General features: G+C 39.7%; 1 protein-coding gene across 1 annotated transcript in view; it reads left to right on the top strand.

Annotated features, from left to right (window-relative positions):
* Positions 1 to 20,048, top strand: part of MYO3A (myosin IIIA) — a 267,913-nt gene that overhangs the window by 163,110 nt on the left and 84,755 nt on the right. The window contains exon 18 of the mRNA XM_025396931.1: positions 15,725 to 15,851. Coding sequence (XP_025252716.1) covers positions 15,725 to 15,851 — 127 coding nt within the window. The remainder of the gene's footprint in view (positions 1 to 15,724; positions 15,852 to 20,048) is intronic.

The raw sequence follows: 20,048 nt of genomic DNA, 5'->3' as shown, positions 1-20,048 counted from the left end.
TGTTTTGGGTTTTTAATAATAATCTATAGTTATATTCATCTAGAACTTGCATCTTATTTTTAAATTTATTAACAACTATGTTAAGGTTTTTATTATAAATAAAATGAATTTTCCATTGGTAGAAATTTTGAGATATATAATCATGCCATTAGCAAAAAAAAGAGTTTTACCCCTTTCATGTTATATCAGTCATTTATTTTTCTTTTTTATACTTAGATCATCTAAGACTAGTCTAAATCAATATTAAGTAATAATGATTATAGTTGGCCTCTCACTCTAGTTTCTGATTTTAAATGGCTTTAGTGTTTTGCTATTTTTTGAAATATTTATCGTAACTAATTTCCTTTTATTGATGTTTTACTTAGGGTTGTTATTAGGAATTCTGCTGAATTTTACCATATATTTTTTTCAGCAGCTATTGATATAATCATATTTTTTCCTATGGCAATTTGTTGATGTCTCCTTATTATGTTGATAGATTTCTTAATACTTAAATATCCTTACATTTCTGGAATAAGCCAAATAGAGTCCACCTATATTATCTTTTTGATAAATTTCTGTATCTATGAGCTAGTGTTTTATTTAGAATTTTTGCATCTATATATTTAGCAATGAAATTTATCTACTGTTTTTGTTTTTTATATCAAATTTGATTATTATGCCAGTGAGCTTTTTTCATTTTTTCTTTGGCCTATGTGAGTTAAAATCAGTTCCCAATGTTCTCTGAAGATAAGAAGCACCTCGACACACATACATGAGTGTTACCCAGACCTACCGTATAGAAATTTCTGAGAGAGATCTAGTATTACAGCATCCCATTAATTCTTATCATTAGAGAAGATTGAGGACAATGTCTTTTAAAACTTTAAATAAAGATTAGGGGCCAGGCGCTGTGGCTCACGCCTGTAATCCCAGCACTTTGAGAGGCCAAGGCAGGTGGATCATGAGGTCAAGAGATCGAGACCATCCTGGCCAACATGGTGAAACCCCGTCTCTACTAAAAATACAAAAAATTAGCTGGGCATGGTGGCGGGCGCCTGTAATCCCAGCTACTTGGGAGGCCGAGGCAGGAGAATCGCTTGAACCTGGGAAGCGGAGGTTGCAGTAAGCCAAGATCACGCCATTGCACTCCAGCCTGGGCAAAAAGAGTGAAATTCCATCTCAAAAAAAAAAGAAAGAAAGATAGATAGATTAGGGTAAAACTCAACTGTGTCTGACCCTTGGGCCTTTTTGATACTGAGTCTTTAATTAACCTTTCTGATTCTTCTATGGTAATTATCTTTTTGAATTAGTTTTTCTCTTTTGGGTTATTTGTTATTTTGCTAAGAAATTATCATGAAATCTTATGCCATAGATTTTCTTGCTGAATTTTCTTATGATACTTTAAATTAATCCCATTCTGGCTTTGTTTCCTTTCTCATTCCAATGAGAAATTCTCATTTTTGCCCTTACTCTCTTTTAATTGGGTTTACAGGGGGTTTTGAATCTTAAAAAAAAGAAAAAGGCCAAACCACAACAGCTATTGGATGCATTTTACCCATCTGATAAATGTTTTCATGTCTGTATTATTGGTTTTAATTTGATTTTTATATTTTTATTATTCATTTGTTTCTTCTGTTTTTTTTTTAAGAGAATACTTGGTTCCTGTATTTCTTTACATTTGTTATTGACTAATGAAAGCATTTAAGGCTAGAAATTTATCCCCAAGTAATAAACACTTCCTTATGTCCCATAGGTTGTATTTTTAAATTTTTGTAACAAAGCATCGTGTTTAATAGGGACTCCTAAGGCTTTTAGAGAAACTTTCAGACTTTGCCGGTAATAGTTTATTGTTTGCTACATTGATTCAGCGTGTGTGATGAAAGAAGATTTTACTCTGAATGTGAATCAGGCTTTTAGATGAACGCTTTCTGGAATTTTAGATGAACTCTTTCTGCAATTCGTTGAATTTTGATTTCATTTTCATAAATGACACTCCTGCAGCTTTAAACAGTCAATGTGTCTGCTTAAGAAGTTTACCAGGATCCTTTGGGTTATCAGATCTCTACTAAGAGCTTAAGCTAAAACAAACAAACAAAAAACTAATTCTTCAATTCTTCTCAAAAAAATTAGAAAATTTAATCAGCAATATATAAAATGTAGACATGCTAATAGAAGTGAAACTTTATAAAAAATATTCAAATTGTATGCTATGAAATTATTGAATCTAATGATTTTGTAGTCTGTTTTTAAGGCACTGTTGACTCCCTTCCAAAATGGAAGACTATCAGCAGTAACTTTAGTTCCATGATCCATCTGCTTGCCAAAAGTAGTATTTGTAAAGATGTAAGTGCTTTTGGCATATTCTCCAGATAGGGAACTTCTGCTGTCGGCGACTCTGAAGACAGGAGTCTCTCAGTCTTACCTTCTCTTTGAAAGCTTTTGGCTCCATCTTGAGTATCCTTGGTGCAGGCTTACAGGGGGTAGGGGCTGGGGGATGTTTTCAAGACCTTGCCCCTAGAAGATAAGTGTGATCTTACCAACTGGGTGAGGTTGGAGAAGAAGCAGAATAAATGGATTTTATTTTGATTGGAATTAGGGCCCTGCCTTACAAGGGAGGTTTAGGTAAATCCAGTGCCATCTTTGTCCATCAAGATCTTAGAAATCTTCACTGATCCATCTCCCCAAAGCTAACTTTATCACCCAGAGATGTTCCAGACAGTTATTTGGTAGAACAAGAATACATAGATTCAAATGGAATTCCAATTATTTAGTTCAGCACTATCTTATTTAATAAGGACTTCTTGAAAGAGAGATTTTGTTTTGTACAATCCATCTAAGAATGAAAAATGTAGAATAATGATATGACAAGTTGTCCACTGTAAGAAATGAGAAATAAAAATTACTATGAAAGGAACTTTGTTAGACTTAACTGACAAGCCAGACAGTATCTGTAACAATGAATATTTAGATTACAGTACTACCCTCTAATCTGCAGTTTCACTTTCTGCAGTCTCAGTTACCTGTAGTCAACTGCAGTTTGAAAATATTAAACAGAAAATTCTAGAAATAAACAATTTTAAATAGCATGCCGTGCTGAGTAGCATGATGAAATCCCACTCCTTCCATCCTGGTAAACAAATCTTCTCTTTGTCTAGCATGCCCATGCCGTATAGGCTACTTGCCCCTTAGCCACTTAGTAACCCTGTTATCAGTTCAAAAATACGTAGTACATATAGAGAGAGTTCAGTACTACCTGTGATTTCGGGAATCCACTGGAGGTCTTGGGAGGTATCTCCCATGGATTAGAGGGGACTACTATAATCTAGTGTGTTGTAGTCAAACAATAGTGGTTGTGAAACATTCCAACTTTTAAAGTAAACTTTTCTAGTATGGGCTTTCTCCTTAACCAAGAGGAATTCAGATTTGATGAAGAGACTCTTTCCTGGCTACTTTTACAAGTCCAGAATTTAGAATCTCTCATTGAGTAATCTGAATAGACATTGCTACTCTGTTTCTAGAGGAATTAATTGGTGGTAGGGAAACATAGGTGAGAGAGAGTTTGAGGAGCCAGAGGGAATCTGGAAGGCTACTTCCAGCACCAGTCAAGAATTAACAAGTCCTCTTGGGACCAGAGGGGGAGTTATTGCAATGAGTTCCCCCAAAGAGTTCTGATTTTACTAGAACATTATGAATTAAAAGGACAACAAGAAAGTTGTACTCTAGACTCAATGGCAAGCCAAGATTGAATGCATCCTTAGGAAGACACTTTACTCACAAAAAGTTGTGAGCTGAAGTTAAGTGACTTTTTGGCTTAAACGTAGAAACTCCAACTTGACCATCTTCATTTCTGAATGATGCTTTCTCTCCATTGATTCGTGGAACCCACCTGGAACTTGGGGTTGAGAAGTCAGGCTGTCCACTCTGTATCTACTACACTGCAGCTGTAATTTGGGAACTCAATGGTTCTGTGGTCTCTAGGTCAGAAAGGAGATGAATGGGCCCCTTCTCTCTCGATGCACTAGATGGTTTTTAGGCTATAAAATGGAACAAAAATCCATTGTTTAATGCATTTTCTCTGAGGACTTTTGGAGACGCTTTCAGACTTTGCTCTTAGCTGTAATTTGTTACAGTGAGACAGTACCTGGTTCTTAAGTGTCCAGTATGTGAATCCCATTCCATCTCCCTCCCCCAAAAAAAGTGAAGCAGCAAAGGTTGGCAGGATGTCTGGATTGATATATAAGGACAGGAACATTGACTTGACCATAGCACCGTTTGTCTGAGAGTTGAAAGAAAATGATGAGAAGTGAGTAGGAGTTGAACAATTGAGAGACCACTAAGCGTTTAGAACTTACCATGGATACCTCATGTAAAGGATAGTGTGCGCATACCCTTGTACATGCCATGAGGTCTGCGTGGTAGACACCCTATCATGCTGAAATTTGTGCCACTGACCTTTTTACCTGATTGTCTTTTAGAAACAAGATCTGAACTGTAGGACCTGGAGTCAGAGATGACCCTGATATATTTCTGGAAAATCGTTTTTTGGGCTTTCTTTGTTTCTTTCTTTTTTCCTTCTTTCTTCTTCCTGATATCTTTCTGGAAAGTCATTTTGTTGGGTGGGTGGCACCTTCCTTCCTTCCTTTCTTCTTTCCTTCCTTCCTTCTTTCCCTTTCTTTCTTGATGGGATCTCTCTGTGTTACTTAGGCTGGAGTGCAGTAGTGAAATCAGCTCACTGTAATTTCAAACTCCTGAACTCAATCTGTCCTTCCACCTCAGCCTCCTGATTAGCTGGGACTATAGGCGATTACCACTGTGCCCAGCTAACTTTTTAAAACATTTTTTTGTAGAGGTGCATCTCACTGTGTTGCCCAGGCTGGTCTCAAACTCCTGGCCTTAAGTGATCCTCCTGCCTCAGCCTCCCAAGTAGCTGGAATTACAGCATGAGTCGCTGTGCCTGGTGATATTTTTAATACTAGAGAAATAAATGTGTTCCTAATGGCTTCAACTCTGGGAGAGGAACTCCCTGACTCAGAAAGCATGAGTTTCAGCCATATTTCAGGTGATATGTGGCCCCCACCCAAAGACTACAGATGAGCTAGGGGCACACTCCCAGGAGACTGACTCCATATGCCACCCTGTTCTAAATATAGTCTCATTCTTATGCTCTAATTCTGATGTCCCAGGCATCATAAATGACCACTTGAATGTTTGGCTCTTGTTAACCTAACCCTAATTCTACCCCTACCCCTACCCTTTCCTGGGCATGACCACTGCAGGTGCATCTTTCCCTGCTGCCAACATTCAGTTTCAAATCTGGCCCCTCCCCTTCCGCTGCATCATTTCCCCTCAGCCCTCCCTAATCTGATCCTCACCCTTCCCCCAGTTTGTACCTATGGAGACAAGCTGATTCAAGCACTCAGTGTCCTGGCTCTTAAAGCAGAGCCAATTTATTTGGGATTCAGTCAATAAAGAAAAAAACAGCAGTCATTCTTTTCATCAATCCTTGGTCATAAGATCAGTGTTGCTAATGGTAGATGCTCCTTGTGAGCTGTGGCCTGGCTCTGTTGGATGCCTGGTTAGGGGAAAACAGGAGCAGCTAATAGGAGCTCAGGGCATCCTTCTAACTGGAAGATGTATAACAAGCAAGGCAGTGCCTGCTTGTGACCAGGGGCTGGGCCTCTTCCTAGTTCTTTTCTCTGCCTTTTGTCTTCAGAGTTGATCTGCTTCTTAACACATTCACTTTTGCTATCTTAGAAGCAAGGATTCATGTTTAATTGGTTTGTTTACTTAGAAGTCCCACTCATTAGAGGCAGTGTTTCACTTATATTTGGCTCAACTACTTTCTCTTGCTTGGTTTAGTAACACTAATGTTTACTAACATTAAAATGAAACGAGTTTTGCAGCTAGCATCTATTGACAAATATAATTTATTTCAAACTGTATATTCCAAATTTAAACATATTCAATGCTTATTGAACATCTAAACGTATAGTGTAGGATAAAGGAAAACATAACATCTGTTTTTTGGATCTGAAGCACAACCACTGCTAGATATTTTGGGAAGACTTTTAGTCCAGTTCAAGGTGATTCTCCTAGGGCATGGTGGCCTCCCATCTAAAAGCAGAAACTGTCCCAGTTGGGATTTGGTAGAATTAAACTGCGTATTTACTTCCTTTTTATCCCCAGTATTGATTTTTTACGCGATTTTATTGGTTTTCTTGGATATGTTCTTTGTCAGTAGCTGCTTCTAATCTATTTTGATAGTAAAAGGCAACTTTTATTATCAAGATGAGTGGCACGATTCTGACATCCTCTAAGCACAGCATGCGGCCTTCACAGTTTACTGCAGCACAATTTGAGTGACTCTCCAATACAGTCTCTCTCTCACTTTCTCTCCTGATCTCTCTCATTGGTGTTGACAGCACCCCCAGTGTATGTGTCCCTTTAAATACTCTCAGAGTTTACAGTTCACGTGTGCATTTGTGATTCAGCACAATCCAAAGGAATGACAGGAAAATCAAAATCAGATATTCTCTAAAAATAACACCATTGGAAATCTCTGAAACTGTTAAACCATATGATTTCCTAAGCCATTTCCCTGCCATAGTTTTAAAATAAATGATTGGTAGTTTGATGATTCATAGTAGTTTGATGATTCAATGAGTAGTTTGTGTCATTTAGAAACAATTTTCACCACATAATGGGAGTTTTGTGGGGGTTTTTTACACAAATTTATGTGTCTGATGTCTAAGATGAGAATGTCTTTTTTCTGTTTTAATTGCGCTTTCATTTCTCGTGATAGTCTAAAAATCACATGCTAGCATGTTTTCTTTGGACTATTAGTTATGTCTTTAGGGAAGATCAAATAATATTTGTGAAAGAAATTAAATATTTTAAAGCATCACAAAAAGTAATGAATTTCCATGAAATACTCACTTCATTTTTAAAAATTGGTTTTAGGCCAGGCGTGGTGGCTCACGCCTGTAATCCTAGCACTTTCGGAAACCAAGGCGGGCAGACTGCCTGAACTCAGGAGTTCGAGACCAGCCTGGGCAATACGGTGAAACCCCGTCTCTTTTAAAATACAAAAAATTAGCCAGGTGTGGCAGTGTGCACCTGTAATCCCAGCTACTCAGGAGGCTGAGGCAGGAAAATTGCTTGAACACGGGAGGCGGAGGTTGCAGTGAGCCGAGATTTTCCAGTCTGGGAACAGAGCAAGACTCCGTTTCAAAAAAAAAAAAGGTTTTGATCAGAATGGAAGGGTGTGTATATTCCATTTGGTTTGTCATTTGTAATGATTTAAAAATAATTTGATACCTTTTTCATTAAAAAAACATGAAACAAGTTACAATTCCAGAATGCCATGATTTAGCCAACGTTGATGACCTGAACTAAACGACAGGGCCAAGGAGGTAGCTGGTAAAATAAAAATAATTCTGTGCTAGGGAGTCAAGATCCCTGGGCTAAAGTCCTTGACACTGCTTATTTCTGGCTGTGTGTCCAACAACTAAACTTTCTGGTCTAAGCTTATTTACCAGTAAAAGGAGGGGAAAGGGATAATTAATTTCTAAGCCACTTCCAACTCTATGATTTCATGACTAAAATTGAGGGGCACTTAATTTCCTTCTAGTCTTTGCAGATTGCTCATGCCATTTTATTGCTTTAAGTGTCTGCAGAATTGAACCTAAGAATAGAGAACATATTAATATCTCACGTACCAGCAGTTGCAAATGCTAATTGCAAAGCATCTCCTTCTCTCCCGTCAGTTCTTATCTGCCTGGTATGTGAATTGCAGTAACATCCCGTCCTGGGTCCACTCCTCCCCACACTCCCTCCACCCCAACCTGCCTCCCTGTCCTTTCTCAACAGGAGCATCTGTACCATGGCTCCGAGGAGTACACTGGATAGTGCCACATCTGCCAGGGTTGGGCCACTTTGTCCTCGTCCATGATGACCCCCACCTACTTTGCGGTCTGGTCATTGTTCTCTCAGTCCTCTCTCACATAGGTATCAGTTAGGCATCAGGTATAGGTTAAGGCCCTAAGAAACGACTTAGCACATTTTGCCAAAACAACTCTGGACACCAAACTCAGTCTACCCTGCATTGACTGTTGCTTCCATTCCCAAAACAAAATCACTGAAAAGGAAATCATATATTTCCCAACCACAGGGCTCTGCCACTTAGAGAAGTTAATTGGCTTTTGGGGGGGAAAAAAAAAAAAAAAAAAAAAAAAAAACTGGCTTAATGAGAATTTTTTGTTCTCATAAAAATCTAACCACTCACTCAGGATGCAAAGTTTTGTGTCCGGAATTGGTGGGTTCTTGATCCCGCTGACTTCAAGAATGAGGCCGCGGATCCTCACGGTGAGTGTTACATTTCTTAAAGATGGTGTGTCCAGAGTTTCTTCCTTCAGATGTTCAGATTTGTTTGCAGTTTCTTCCTTCTGGTGGGTTGGTGGTTTCGCTGGTGAGCGTTATAGCTCTTAAAAGCAGCGTGTCTGGAGTTGTCAGTTCTTCTCAGTCGGTTCGTGGCCTCGCTGACTTCAGGAGTGAAGCTGCAAACCTTCGCCGTGAGTGTTACAGCTCAAAAAAGCAGCATGGACCCAAAGAGTGAGCAGCAGCAAAAATTATTGTAAACAACAAAAGAACAAAGCTTCCACACTGAGCAACAGGACTCCAGAGAGTCGCCAGTGACTGGGTCCAGCAGTGTGCTTTTATTCCCTTATCTGGCCCCACCCACATCCTGCTGATTGGTCCATTTTACAGCGAGCTGATTGGTCCATTTTACAGAGAGCTGATTGGTCCATTTTTACAGATTACTGACTGGTGTATTTACAAACCCTGAGCTAGACACAGAGTGTTGATTGGTGTGTTTACAATCCTTTAGCTAGACACAGAGTGCCAGACAGAAAAGTTCTCCAAGTCCCCACTAGGTTAGCTAGATGCAGAGTACTGACTGGTGTATTTACAAACATTGAGCTAGACACAGAGTACTGATTGGTGCATCCACAATCCCTTAGCCAGACATAAAGGTTCTCCAAGTCCCCACTAGATCCAGGAGCCCAGCTGGCTTCACTTAGTGGATCCTGCACCAGGGCCGCAGGCAGCGCTGCTCGCCAGTCCCGGGCGGGGCACCCGTACTCCTCAGCCCTTAGGCTGTCAATGGGACCCGGCCCTGCGGTGCAGGGGGCAGCGCTCATCACTTGGGCCCTCATGGCTTGGGCCCGGCAGGAGCCTTGGGCATGGGGGACTGCAGGTCCCCAGCCCTGCCTCACGGAGAGGCAGCTGAGGCCCGGTGAGAAATAAGTACCCGGCAGGCCGGCACCGCTGGGGGACCCGGCGCACCCTCTGCAGCTGCTGGCCCAGGTGCTAAGCCCCTCACTGCCTGGGGCCAGCGGGGCTGGCCGGAGTGCTGACCCGTCGAGCCCACGCCCACCCAGAACTTGCGCTGGCCCGCGAGCGCCTCGCGCAGCCCATTTCTCACCGGCTCCTCTCCCTCCACACCTCCCCGCAAGCAGAGGGAGCAGGCTCCGGCTTCGGCCAGCCCAGAGAGGGGCTCCAACAGTGCTGTGGAGGGCTGAAGGGCTCCTCAAGCACTGCGCCAAGAGTGAGGGCTGCTAGCATGTTGTCACCTTTCAGTTTGACACCAAAAGAAGGGGACATTTAGATTTATTTTAAAAATTCTGAGAAAAGTAAATAGAAACAATGAGGCACAGATTAAGAGTCTTATAGACGTAAAACAAGACAGATTCTGTTTTGAAAGTGAAGGAAATTGTACTGTCACTTGACTGAAACAAAAGAAAACAGTTTGACAAGCATTTATTGAGTACTACCTGTGTACCAGGCCCTGTGCTAAAAACTAGAGATACGAATTAGTCACAGTTTCTGCCCTCAGTAAGTTTGTAATCTGATAGAAGAAATACACACTAGGCATCATGTCAATAAAAGGTAGTCAACTCTATGACAGCAGAGAATTTCACGGAAACATGAAGTCTGGGGTGGAAAAAAGAACACCCCAGAATGGGAAAAAAGAACAGTGTAAGCCAGAGCTGAGACATGAAATTAACAAAATAACATGGAATGCTTGGGAACCTATGAGGAGTTTGGCTGAAATATGTCAAAGAAAACTAGCTGGAAATGATAATGGACAGGCAGTCAGGCACAGGAAGATGTGGCACCTTACTTCTAATGCCTTGGTAGGAAGCTGGAGCTTTATTGCTAGGGGAATAGGGGCCACTGAAGGATTTTAACTGGAGACATAGGATGATGTGATTTGCCTGCTAGAAAAGTCACTCTGACAGCCATATGGAAAACGGATTGGCAAGTGGCAAGACCAGAGGCAAGGAGACTGGTCAAGAAGAGGATCATGCCAGAGGCAAGCTGTGCCCTAATCATGCTTTTGAGTCTAGGTATGACCCTCACCTTGACGGATAAATATGCAACTAAATGCAGGCAGTTCACCTGATAGTTGTTTTTAATATCCAAAGAAGGCATGCTTGTGCTCAGAAAGGACAATTTACAGTTGCTTATATTTAATTAATTCAGTATATGTATTAATGATTTTGAAACCATATATCTATATCTAGATTTTTTCTTAAAATTTTAAGTTCTGCTCACTCATCATTTTATTCAATTTGTGAATCCAACAGTTTTTTGTATAAGAATAGAAAAAAATCTCAGTTCTTTATTCATTTAACTCATAAACATAACTTTACATTTCTCTAAACAAACATAACTAAATTCTCTTAAACACTTGAACTTATATAAAAATTTAGTACATCTCAGTCTTTTGAATGCTCCAAATGATGGACAGAGTAGGCTTACAAGGACTGATAAGTGCTTTCTAAACTTTCTAATAATTTACCAAATCTTCTTATCCACTTAAACTTATTAGTGCCTAAGAAGATATAATAATTCAAAATTATTAATGTAGTAAATCAAGTTATCTTTTACATTTGAATGCAGTTTGCAATCAAAATATGTTCTGCTTTTCAAATTAAGGTCATAAGTGTTATATCAAATAAGTATTTAAATTTAAGTCGCAAGACTAATTGTCAGAGGATTTACTATGTCACTAATGTGATCTTTACTATGTCTCACATATTAAGTTTTAGATATTTAAGAATAAACACACTGATTATTCCGAGATTACATATCTTATTCATAAATTTAACCAAAAAAAAAGCATTAGTTTGGTAGGGCTGCCATAACAAACTAACACATACTTTGTAGCTTAAACCACAGAAATGTATTGTTGACAGCACAGGAGGCTCAAAGTCTGAGATTAGGATGTGGACAGGGTTTGTTTCCCCTGAGGGTTGTGAGGGAGAATCTGTTCTATGCTCTGCTCCTAGTTTCTGGTGGTTCCCCAGTAATCATTGGTGTTTTTGTACTGCAGGTCCATCACCCCATCTCCACCTAAATTTGTCTTCACCTGGTGCTCTCCTTGTGTGTGTCTGTCTTTTCACATGGTGTTCTTTTAAACAGACACCAGTATAGTAGATAAGGAATCCACCCTACTCCAGAATGACCTTATCTTAACTATTTACATTTGCAATGACCCTATTTCCAAATAAGACCACATTCTGAGTACTGGGACTTAGGACTTCAACATATGAATCTGAGGAGTACACAATTCAACCCACAACAGATACTACAGATTTCATTTACTTCAATACCTCTATTCTTATTTTTATATTTTCCTGGGGTTCTGAGCTGAGACTAAAAGTTCAGGACTATTCTTTGGGGAGAAAGAATTTTGAAACTTTCTCCAAAATCTAGATCCTGCTTTTTTCTGGGACAAGGTTTCTCAACCTCAGTACTATTTACATTTGGGACCAGGTAATTCTTGCGTGGTTTCTCCTATGCAATGTAGGATGTTTAAGCAGCACCCTTGATCTCTACTCCGTAGATGCCAGTAGCATTCCAACCCCATTTGTAACAACCAAAAACGTCTCCAGACGTTGCCAAATGTCCTGTGAGGGCAGAGTTGTTACCCCTTTCCCCACAGTTGAGAACGACTATTTTAAGGTCATTTAATCCAAGCCACAGATCTGGGTCTATTCTCATCAGATCCAGATGGGGAACCCCAAGATGTACCTTTCAGCTGATATTTACTTGTGTTACCTGGTGTATCATACATTCCACTTGGCATATTTCAGGTGTTACTTCTCCTCAATTTTCATTATAACCCCTCTGAAGAATTTTTCTGCAGGTTTGGGTAGGCAGGATTTGGAGATGCAACTCTATATACAGCCAAGCCTCTTCACTGTTTTACTGGATTCAACCAATCCCTTAAACTTTATGATGGAATTCTGCATCATTTTATACACTTTCAAGTTCATAGACCAGTTTTATACTAATTACATTGGTAACATCCTTATCAAGGGTAAAAAAACACATTTTAAAACACTTTTATTTAAGTTCAGGGTACCTGTGCAGGTTTGTTTACATAGGGAAACGTGTATCATAGGGTATTGTTGTACAGATTATTTCATCATCCAGGTATTAAGCCTGGTACCCATTAGTTATTTTTCCTGATCCTCTCCCTCCTCCTACCCTGTGCCATGCCTCCTACCCTCCAACCTCCAATAGGCCCCAGTGTGTGTTGTTCTTCTCTATGTGTCTATGTGTTCTCATCATTTAGCTACCACTTACAAGTGAGAACCTGTGGTATTTGGTTTTCTGTGTCTGCGCTATTTTGCTAAGGATAATGGACTCCAGTCCATCCATGTCCCTGCAAAGGACAAGATCTCATTCTTTTCTATGGCTACATAGTATTCCATGGTGTATACGTACCAATGCATTTTCTTTACCCAATGTATCATTGATGGGCATTTAGGTTGATTCCATGTCTTTGCTATTGTGAATAGTGTTGCAGTGAACATATGCATGCATGTATCTTTAAAATAGAACAATTTATACTCCTTTCGGTATATACTCAGTAATGAAATTGCTGGATCAAATAGTATTTGTGTCTTTAGGTCTTTGAGGAATTGCCACACTGTCTTCTACAATGGTTGAACTAATTCAGACTCCCATCAATAGTGTAGAAGCGTTCCTTTTTCTCCACAATCTCACCAGCATCTGTTATTTTTTGACTTTTTAATAATAACCATTCTTACTGGTGTAAGATGGTATCTGATTGTGGTTTTGATTTGCATTTCTCTAATGATCAGTGACCTTGAGCTTTTTTCATGTGATTGTTGCCTGTATGTATGTCTTCTTTTGAGAAGTGTCTGTTTATATCCTTTGCCCACTTTTTAATAAGGTTGTTTGTTTTTTTCTAAGGCCTATAGTTTCCTCCAGAAAAATACAGCACAATGTCAGATGCTGTATGAATTTTTCCACCTGAAAGCCATGAAAGCCCATGCTGGTTGCTTCATTGCAAGTTATGCATATTACAAATGCTAATTCCTTACCAGAATTTCCTTAGAAAAATTATCTACATCTAATCTGTCAGCATAGGTATTGTTCCACTTCTGAAATACACCCTACATGCATTTACTTCTTTCCATCTCTACTATTTACTGTTATATCCAAGTCACTGTTACCTCTCACCTAGACCACTGCAGTAGCCTCCTGAGTTTTCCATCTTGCCCCAATCCACTCTGTTTCACAGTATAACTAGATTCATCCATTTAAAACACAAAAGATAATGTTACTTCCCACTCTGAAATCTCTGGTAGCTTTCTCTGGCAATTAGCACAAAATCAAAGCTTTTTTTTTTTTTTTTTTTTGGCAGCCCAGCCTCACTCTGTCACCCAGGTTGGAGTGCAGTGGCATGATCTCGGCTTACTGAAGCCTCCACCTCCTGGGTTCAAGTGATTCTCCTGCCTCAGCCTCCCGAGTAGCTGGGATTACAGGTGCATGCCACCACGCCCAGCTAATTTTTGTATTTTAAGTAGAGACAGAGTTTCGCTATGCTGTCCAGGCTGGTCTCAAACTCCTGACCTCAAGTTATCCAACTGCCTCGGCCTCCCAAAGTGCTGGGATTACAGGTGTGAGCCACAGTGCCCAGCTCAAGCTCTTTCTGTTGGCCCAGAGAGCCTGGGTGGTGTTGCCCAGGCTCACCTCTCTGATTTCTTACTGTACCGTTCCTCATCCTCACCCTCTTCCTGCCCTCATGGGTCTTCCTTCTTTCTTCTAGGAAGATTTTTGCCTTTGCTGTCCTCTGCCTAGAATAGTTCATGTCTGGTGACTTCCTGTCATTCAGGCCTCAACTTCCACATCGCCTCCTCTGAGGACAACCTTCCCCGACCTCCTAACTGAAAAAGTCTGCCTGTCCTTTCCCAGGAACTCTCCTCTTTATTAAGTTAGCACCTCTTAGCTCTATTTTCTTCGTAGCCCTTGTAATTTTTTTTTCTGAACATATCATGTTTGTTTATTTGCTTATTTTCCTACTGTTTGCCCCCCCACCCCCACACGGCCTGAATACCCCAAGGAAGCCAGGATCCTTAGCCTATCTGCTACTGAATTACCTGAGACTAGAACAGTGCCCAGCATAAAATATGTTTTTATTAGATCAATGAATAGATATCCCACATACATATTCATTCAACAAATATATTTGTTGTTTATATATTTACTACATATATATTTATTATGTATGAGTAAATGCATGTCCTTGAAGATGTTTTTTCATATCCAGCTTTTAACTGGACTTGGAATATGGGAGTGAATGGAATAATCACCTTTGTTAAGTGTAGGAACTGGGCTGGAATAGATGCAGCAACCTGTAAAAACAGTAAAGAATTTTGCCTCTTTCCTGTATTTCACTGTACCATGAACATAGTTGAAGAGCTAGAATTACCACAGACTCCTTGACAAATGCCTCCAGTGTCTCCAAAAAGAATCATATATGTGTGTATATGTGTTTCTGAATCTAATTTGATGTACCTTAATTAGGAATGTATGTTAAAAAAGTAATAACTGCTATAAACTCTACGCTGTCATCTAAAATTCTTATGTGGCCTGGCACAGTGGTTTACACCAATAATCCCAGCACTTTCAGAGGCCAAGATGGGCAGATCGCTTGAGCCCAGGAGTTCGAGACCAGCCTGGGCAACGTGGCGAGACCCTGTCTCTACAAAATACCAAAAATAAAATTAGCTGGGCATGGTGGCATGCAACTGTAGTCCCATCTACACAGGAGGCTTACGAGGGTGGATCACTTGAGCCCAGGAGGCAGAGGTGGCAGTGAGCTGAGATAGTGCCACTGCACTCCAGCCTGAACAACAGTAAGACCTTGTCTCAAAAAAGAAAAAATAATAATAATCTTATGCTTACATTTAAACCACACATATCCTTTGATTTTGGTCCTGGGATCTTTTGATTTTTCTTTCTTAGCTCTCCTTTATTCACACATACAGCCTCACTTTTAAGATGGCCTCAAGGAACATCCATATGGTAACAACCACACTAAGTTCTGAAATTCAATTCTGCATGGATAGATTTATCTATGGCCTAATGAATGAGGCATTTCTACTTCCTCTGAGAACAGCTTCTCATTTTTATTTTTTATTCATATTTGCATTTATAAAATAACAGGCACTATGCTAACCTCTGAGGTTAAAATAATGAAAGAGGATGAGCCTACTTGGGTCTCAGTGTGGCATTATCATAGTCTACGGATAGATATGATAGGGCCTGAGGGTTCTCTCCCTATCTGTCCCCAGTCATAGTCACTGGTTGGCTGTACTCAAGGGAAGAATGACGCTAATGTTTCTATGGTGTGTTTCAGCAACTTGGAAGCATATACAGTATACTGGCTGCAATCTTGAATGTTGGCAACATTGAATTTTCTTCTGTGGCATCTGAACACCAGATTGACAAGAGCCACATTTCTAATCATACAGCCCTGGAGAACTGTAAGTTTTATTATCTTCTATTCAAAACTGAAATCTTTCAAAGTCTTATGACATACCATAAGTATCACATAAGGATCATTTCAAGCAATTGTGCTAACCTAGAATCCTTAAAAGAATACTCAGATTTAATGTGTGTAAAATTAAAATTTAAAAGTCCACTACTTAAAACATCTTCATGCTTCTAAATTAACTGATTACTGTAGAAAATGTTTCTAAAGACTAGGCTTTTATGACTATTTTGGGAGCTATGTACATTTCGATATAAAAGCACAGATAGTATAGTTAAAATTCAGTAAACTGATCTGAAAAAGAATTATGTTATTGTCTTATAGATTTAACATCTATATCATTTTACAAGTAATAAAGACCTGTATGTTTTCATACTAGATGGATTTTACACTCATTCATCCTGGGTTGATTAATTTTGCAATCATTTTTACACAAGAGAAGCATGTCATAGTATTTGCTTCAAATCAAGTTTTCCTTAATAGTAGAGTTTGATAAATTATTTCCAGTAATTTAAGGTTTTCCATTAATATCTGCAACAGCACAGCTTTTTTCTATTTAGTATTACCTAGTATGCCCTGTTATTTTATTTTTAATATTGGCACAAACTTTCATAATTCCATATTTGCTGCTTCATTAATAATAATAAATGGAGAATCAGTCCTGGTCCAGAGGCTCACATCTCTTTTTTATTTTATTTTTATTTTTATTTTTTGGAGACAGAGTCTCACTCTATCATCCAGGCTGGAGTGCAGTGACGTGATCTTGGCTCACTACAAGCTCCACCTCCCAGGTTCATGCCATTCTCCTGCCTCAGCTTCCCAAGTAGCTGGGACTACAGGCACCTGCCACCATGCCTGGCTAATTTTTGTATTTTTAGTAGAGACGGGGTTTCACCGTGTTAGCCAGGATGGTCTTGATCTCCTGACATCGTGATCCGCCCACCTCGGCCTCCCAAAGTGCTGGGATTACAGGCATGAGCCACCATGCCCAGCCCAAAGGCTCACACCTCTAATCCCAGTACTTTGGGACGCCGAAGCTGGTGGATCACCTGAGGTCAGGAGTTTGAGACCAGCTTGGCCAACATGGTGAAACCCTGTCTCTACTAAAAATACAAAAATTAACCTAGTGTGGTGGCGCATGCCTGTAGTCTCAGCTACTTGAGGAGGCTGAGGCAGGAGAATCGCTTGAACCCAGGAGGCAGAGGTTGCAGTGAGCTGAGATTGTGCCACTGCACTCCAGCCTCGATGACGGAGCAAGACTCTGTCTCAAAACACAAACACACACACGCACACACACACAGACACACACACACACAAAATAGAGAATCATGATACAAATTTTAATTTATATACTTTTTCCTGATTTATGCTCAGGAACAGAATGAGATGGGATAGTTTTAGGGGGCTAAGTGCCAAATTATCCTGGTCTGGACCTGTTCCCAACATCCCTATAAATGCCATCCCACTGTGTCTCTGGAGCCAGTGTGGGAATACAGTAGCACAAGTGTATGGAGTTGGCTTGTGGTGACTGGCATGTGCCTGGAAACCTCAAGGAAACATGTTCTAATTTTCCATATATAAAAAATTTAATTGGCATGTATGATATTAACTTATCAGAAGTAGAAGGAATAACCCTACAACTCCATTGATAAGTTGTAAATCTTACATCTGATCATATTCAGAGGAACTAGCAGCAGCCAGTGGAATGAGTTGCAATAGAGATAGATTGTAGGTAAGAGTATACCTAGAAACAACCATACTAAAAAATGATTTTGATGATTGAGAACCTATTTCTGCATAAGAGAAGACAGTCATATAGGTTACAAAACGTTGATATTAATATGAATATCATTGAAATTAATTAACGTACTTTCTGGAATAACCACTCATGGAAAGTTAAAACTTTATTAATTTATATTAAAATGCTTTAATGAAAAGTTATAAGGAATTATGTCCAAACCAAGGCTGCATTTCCATATGGTGTTACAAAAGCGTTGTTTCAATTAAGCATCGGTTCTGACCATTTTGTCCCATAAATATCTCTCAAATCTGACCACTTCTCTTTATCATCATTGTCGCCATTCTCATGAAAAACAACATCACCTCTCACCTGAACAAGTGACCTCCCATTTGTTCATATCACATCAAAAATTGAGTTTTTCCAGGTCATTCTCCACGATTATTTCAGAAACCACATAACCCATGTATCAGTGGGCTCTCTCAGTCTCCCCCTTTCCCTCTCCGTCTTCACCTCCACCTCCCTCTCCCCCTCCCTCTCCTTCTGCTCCTCCTTCTCCTTTTCTCTTCCTGCTTAAATTTCTTTCTTTTTCTCTTTTTTTTTTTTTTAATTTATTTATTATTATTATACTTTAAGTTGTAGGGTACATGTGCATAACGTGCAGGTTTGTTACATATGTATACTTGTGCCATGTTGCTGTGCTGCACCCATCAACTCGTCATTTACATCAGGTATAACTCCCAATGCAATCCCTCCCCCCTCCCCCCTCCCCATGATAGGCCCCAGTGTGTGATGTTCCCCTTCCCGAGTCCAAGTGATCTCATTGTTCAGTTCCCACCTATGAGTGAGAACATGCGGTGTTTGGTTTTCTGTTCTTGTGATAGTTTGCTAAGAATGGTGGTTTCCAGCTGCATCCATGTCCCTACAAAGGACGCAAACTCATCCTTTTTTATGGCTGCATAGTATTCCTGCTTAAATTTCTTGATTGGCTTCCCATTCTTGCTGGATAAAGATCATCAAGACTAGTGCTTTGTTTAGAAAGTATTGTACTTAGCAATATATCCCCAGGTAAAATGCCTAGCATGTAGTAGACAATAAATGTATATCAAATAAATAAACAATATAGGAACAGAAATAGACACACAGATCAGTGGGAGACACTGTTCAGAAACAGATCCAAAGTATATTACCAAAAATGGCCTTACAAATCACTAGGGAATCAGTATTGTGGAGAACTGGCTAACCATTTTGGGGAGGAGGAATTTGAATCATTCTCATATACTGTATACCAGAATGGATTCCAAACATACACACATTTAAATGCAAAAAAATCGTAAAAGAGACTGGAATTGATTTATATAATTTTGAGGGGAGAAAGGACTTGAAGAAGTTTATGTGTAGAAAATCAAAAGCACAAATGATTTTCTTTAAAAAATGGATATTTGACTACATAAAAATTAAAACTTTTATACTGAAAAAAAAACATAAATAAAATTGCAGTACAAATGAAACTGAGGGAAAATATTTACAACATATATATCAAAGCATTTCTTTAAGCTATGAAGAGTCTCATATAAATTGATCAGGAAAAGATGAACATATCAATGAAAATATTGCAATTTTCAAACTAAGAAACACAAATTACCAATAAAAATATGAAAGAAGAAAGTATTCAGCTTCACTAGGAATCAATTACAAATAAATAGAAAACATTTTCTCCTATCAAATTGGCTATTTTAGAAAATTGATAGTCCCTGATGTCCAGGAAATTGAATTGAAATTATTGGTGTTTTGGCTGAGAGGAGTGTAATTTGTTCAGACTTTTTGAAGAGCAGTTAAATAGTATATATCAAAAAACTTTCTTGATCCCAGGAGTTCGAGGCCAGCCTGGGCAACATGGTGAAACACTACATCTACCAGATAATAATAATAATTAGCCAGGTAGGTTGTCATGCGCCTGTGGTCCTAGCTGCATGGGAGGCTGAGGTAGGAGGATCTCTTGAGTCCAGGAGGTGATGCTGCAGTGAGCCGTAATTGTGCTGTAGCACACCAGCTTGGATGACAGAGTGAGAATATGTCTCAAAAAAAAAAAAACTTTTACATATTTACATATTTTGAAAAATTGCTGCCCTATGCTAAGAAAATAGTACAAAATATGAACACAGATTTGTGCTTAAAATATTTATGATGGGCCGGGCGCGGTGGCTCAAGCCTGTAATCCCAGCACTTTGGGAGGCCGAGACGGGCGGACCACGAGGTCAGGAGATCGAGACCATCCTGGCTAACACGGTGAAACCCCGTCTCTACTAAAAAATACAAAAAACTAGCCGGGCGAGGTGGCGGGCGCCTGTAGTCCCAGCTACTCGGGAGGCTGAGGCAGGAGAATGGCGTGAACCCGGGAGGCGGAGCTTGCAGTGAGCTGAGATCCGGCCACTGCACTCCAGCCTGGGC

The sequence above is a fragment of the Theropithecus gelada genome, chromosome 9 (assembly GCF_003255815.1).
Source record: "Theropithecus gelada isolate Dixy chromosome 9, Tgel_1.0, whole genome shotgun sequence".
NCBI lineage: Eukaryota > Metazoa > Chordata > Mammalia > Primates > Cercopithecidae > Theropithecus > Theropithecus gelada.
The sequence above is the reverse complement of the archived record's forward strand: the minus strand, read 5'-3'. Positions and strand labels throughout refer to the sequence as shown.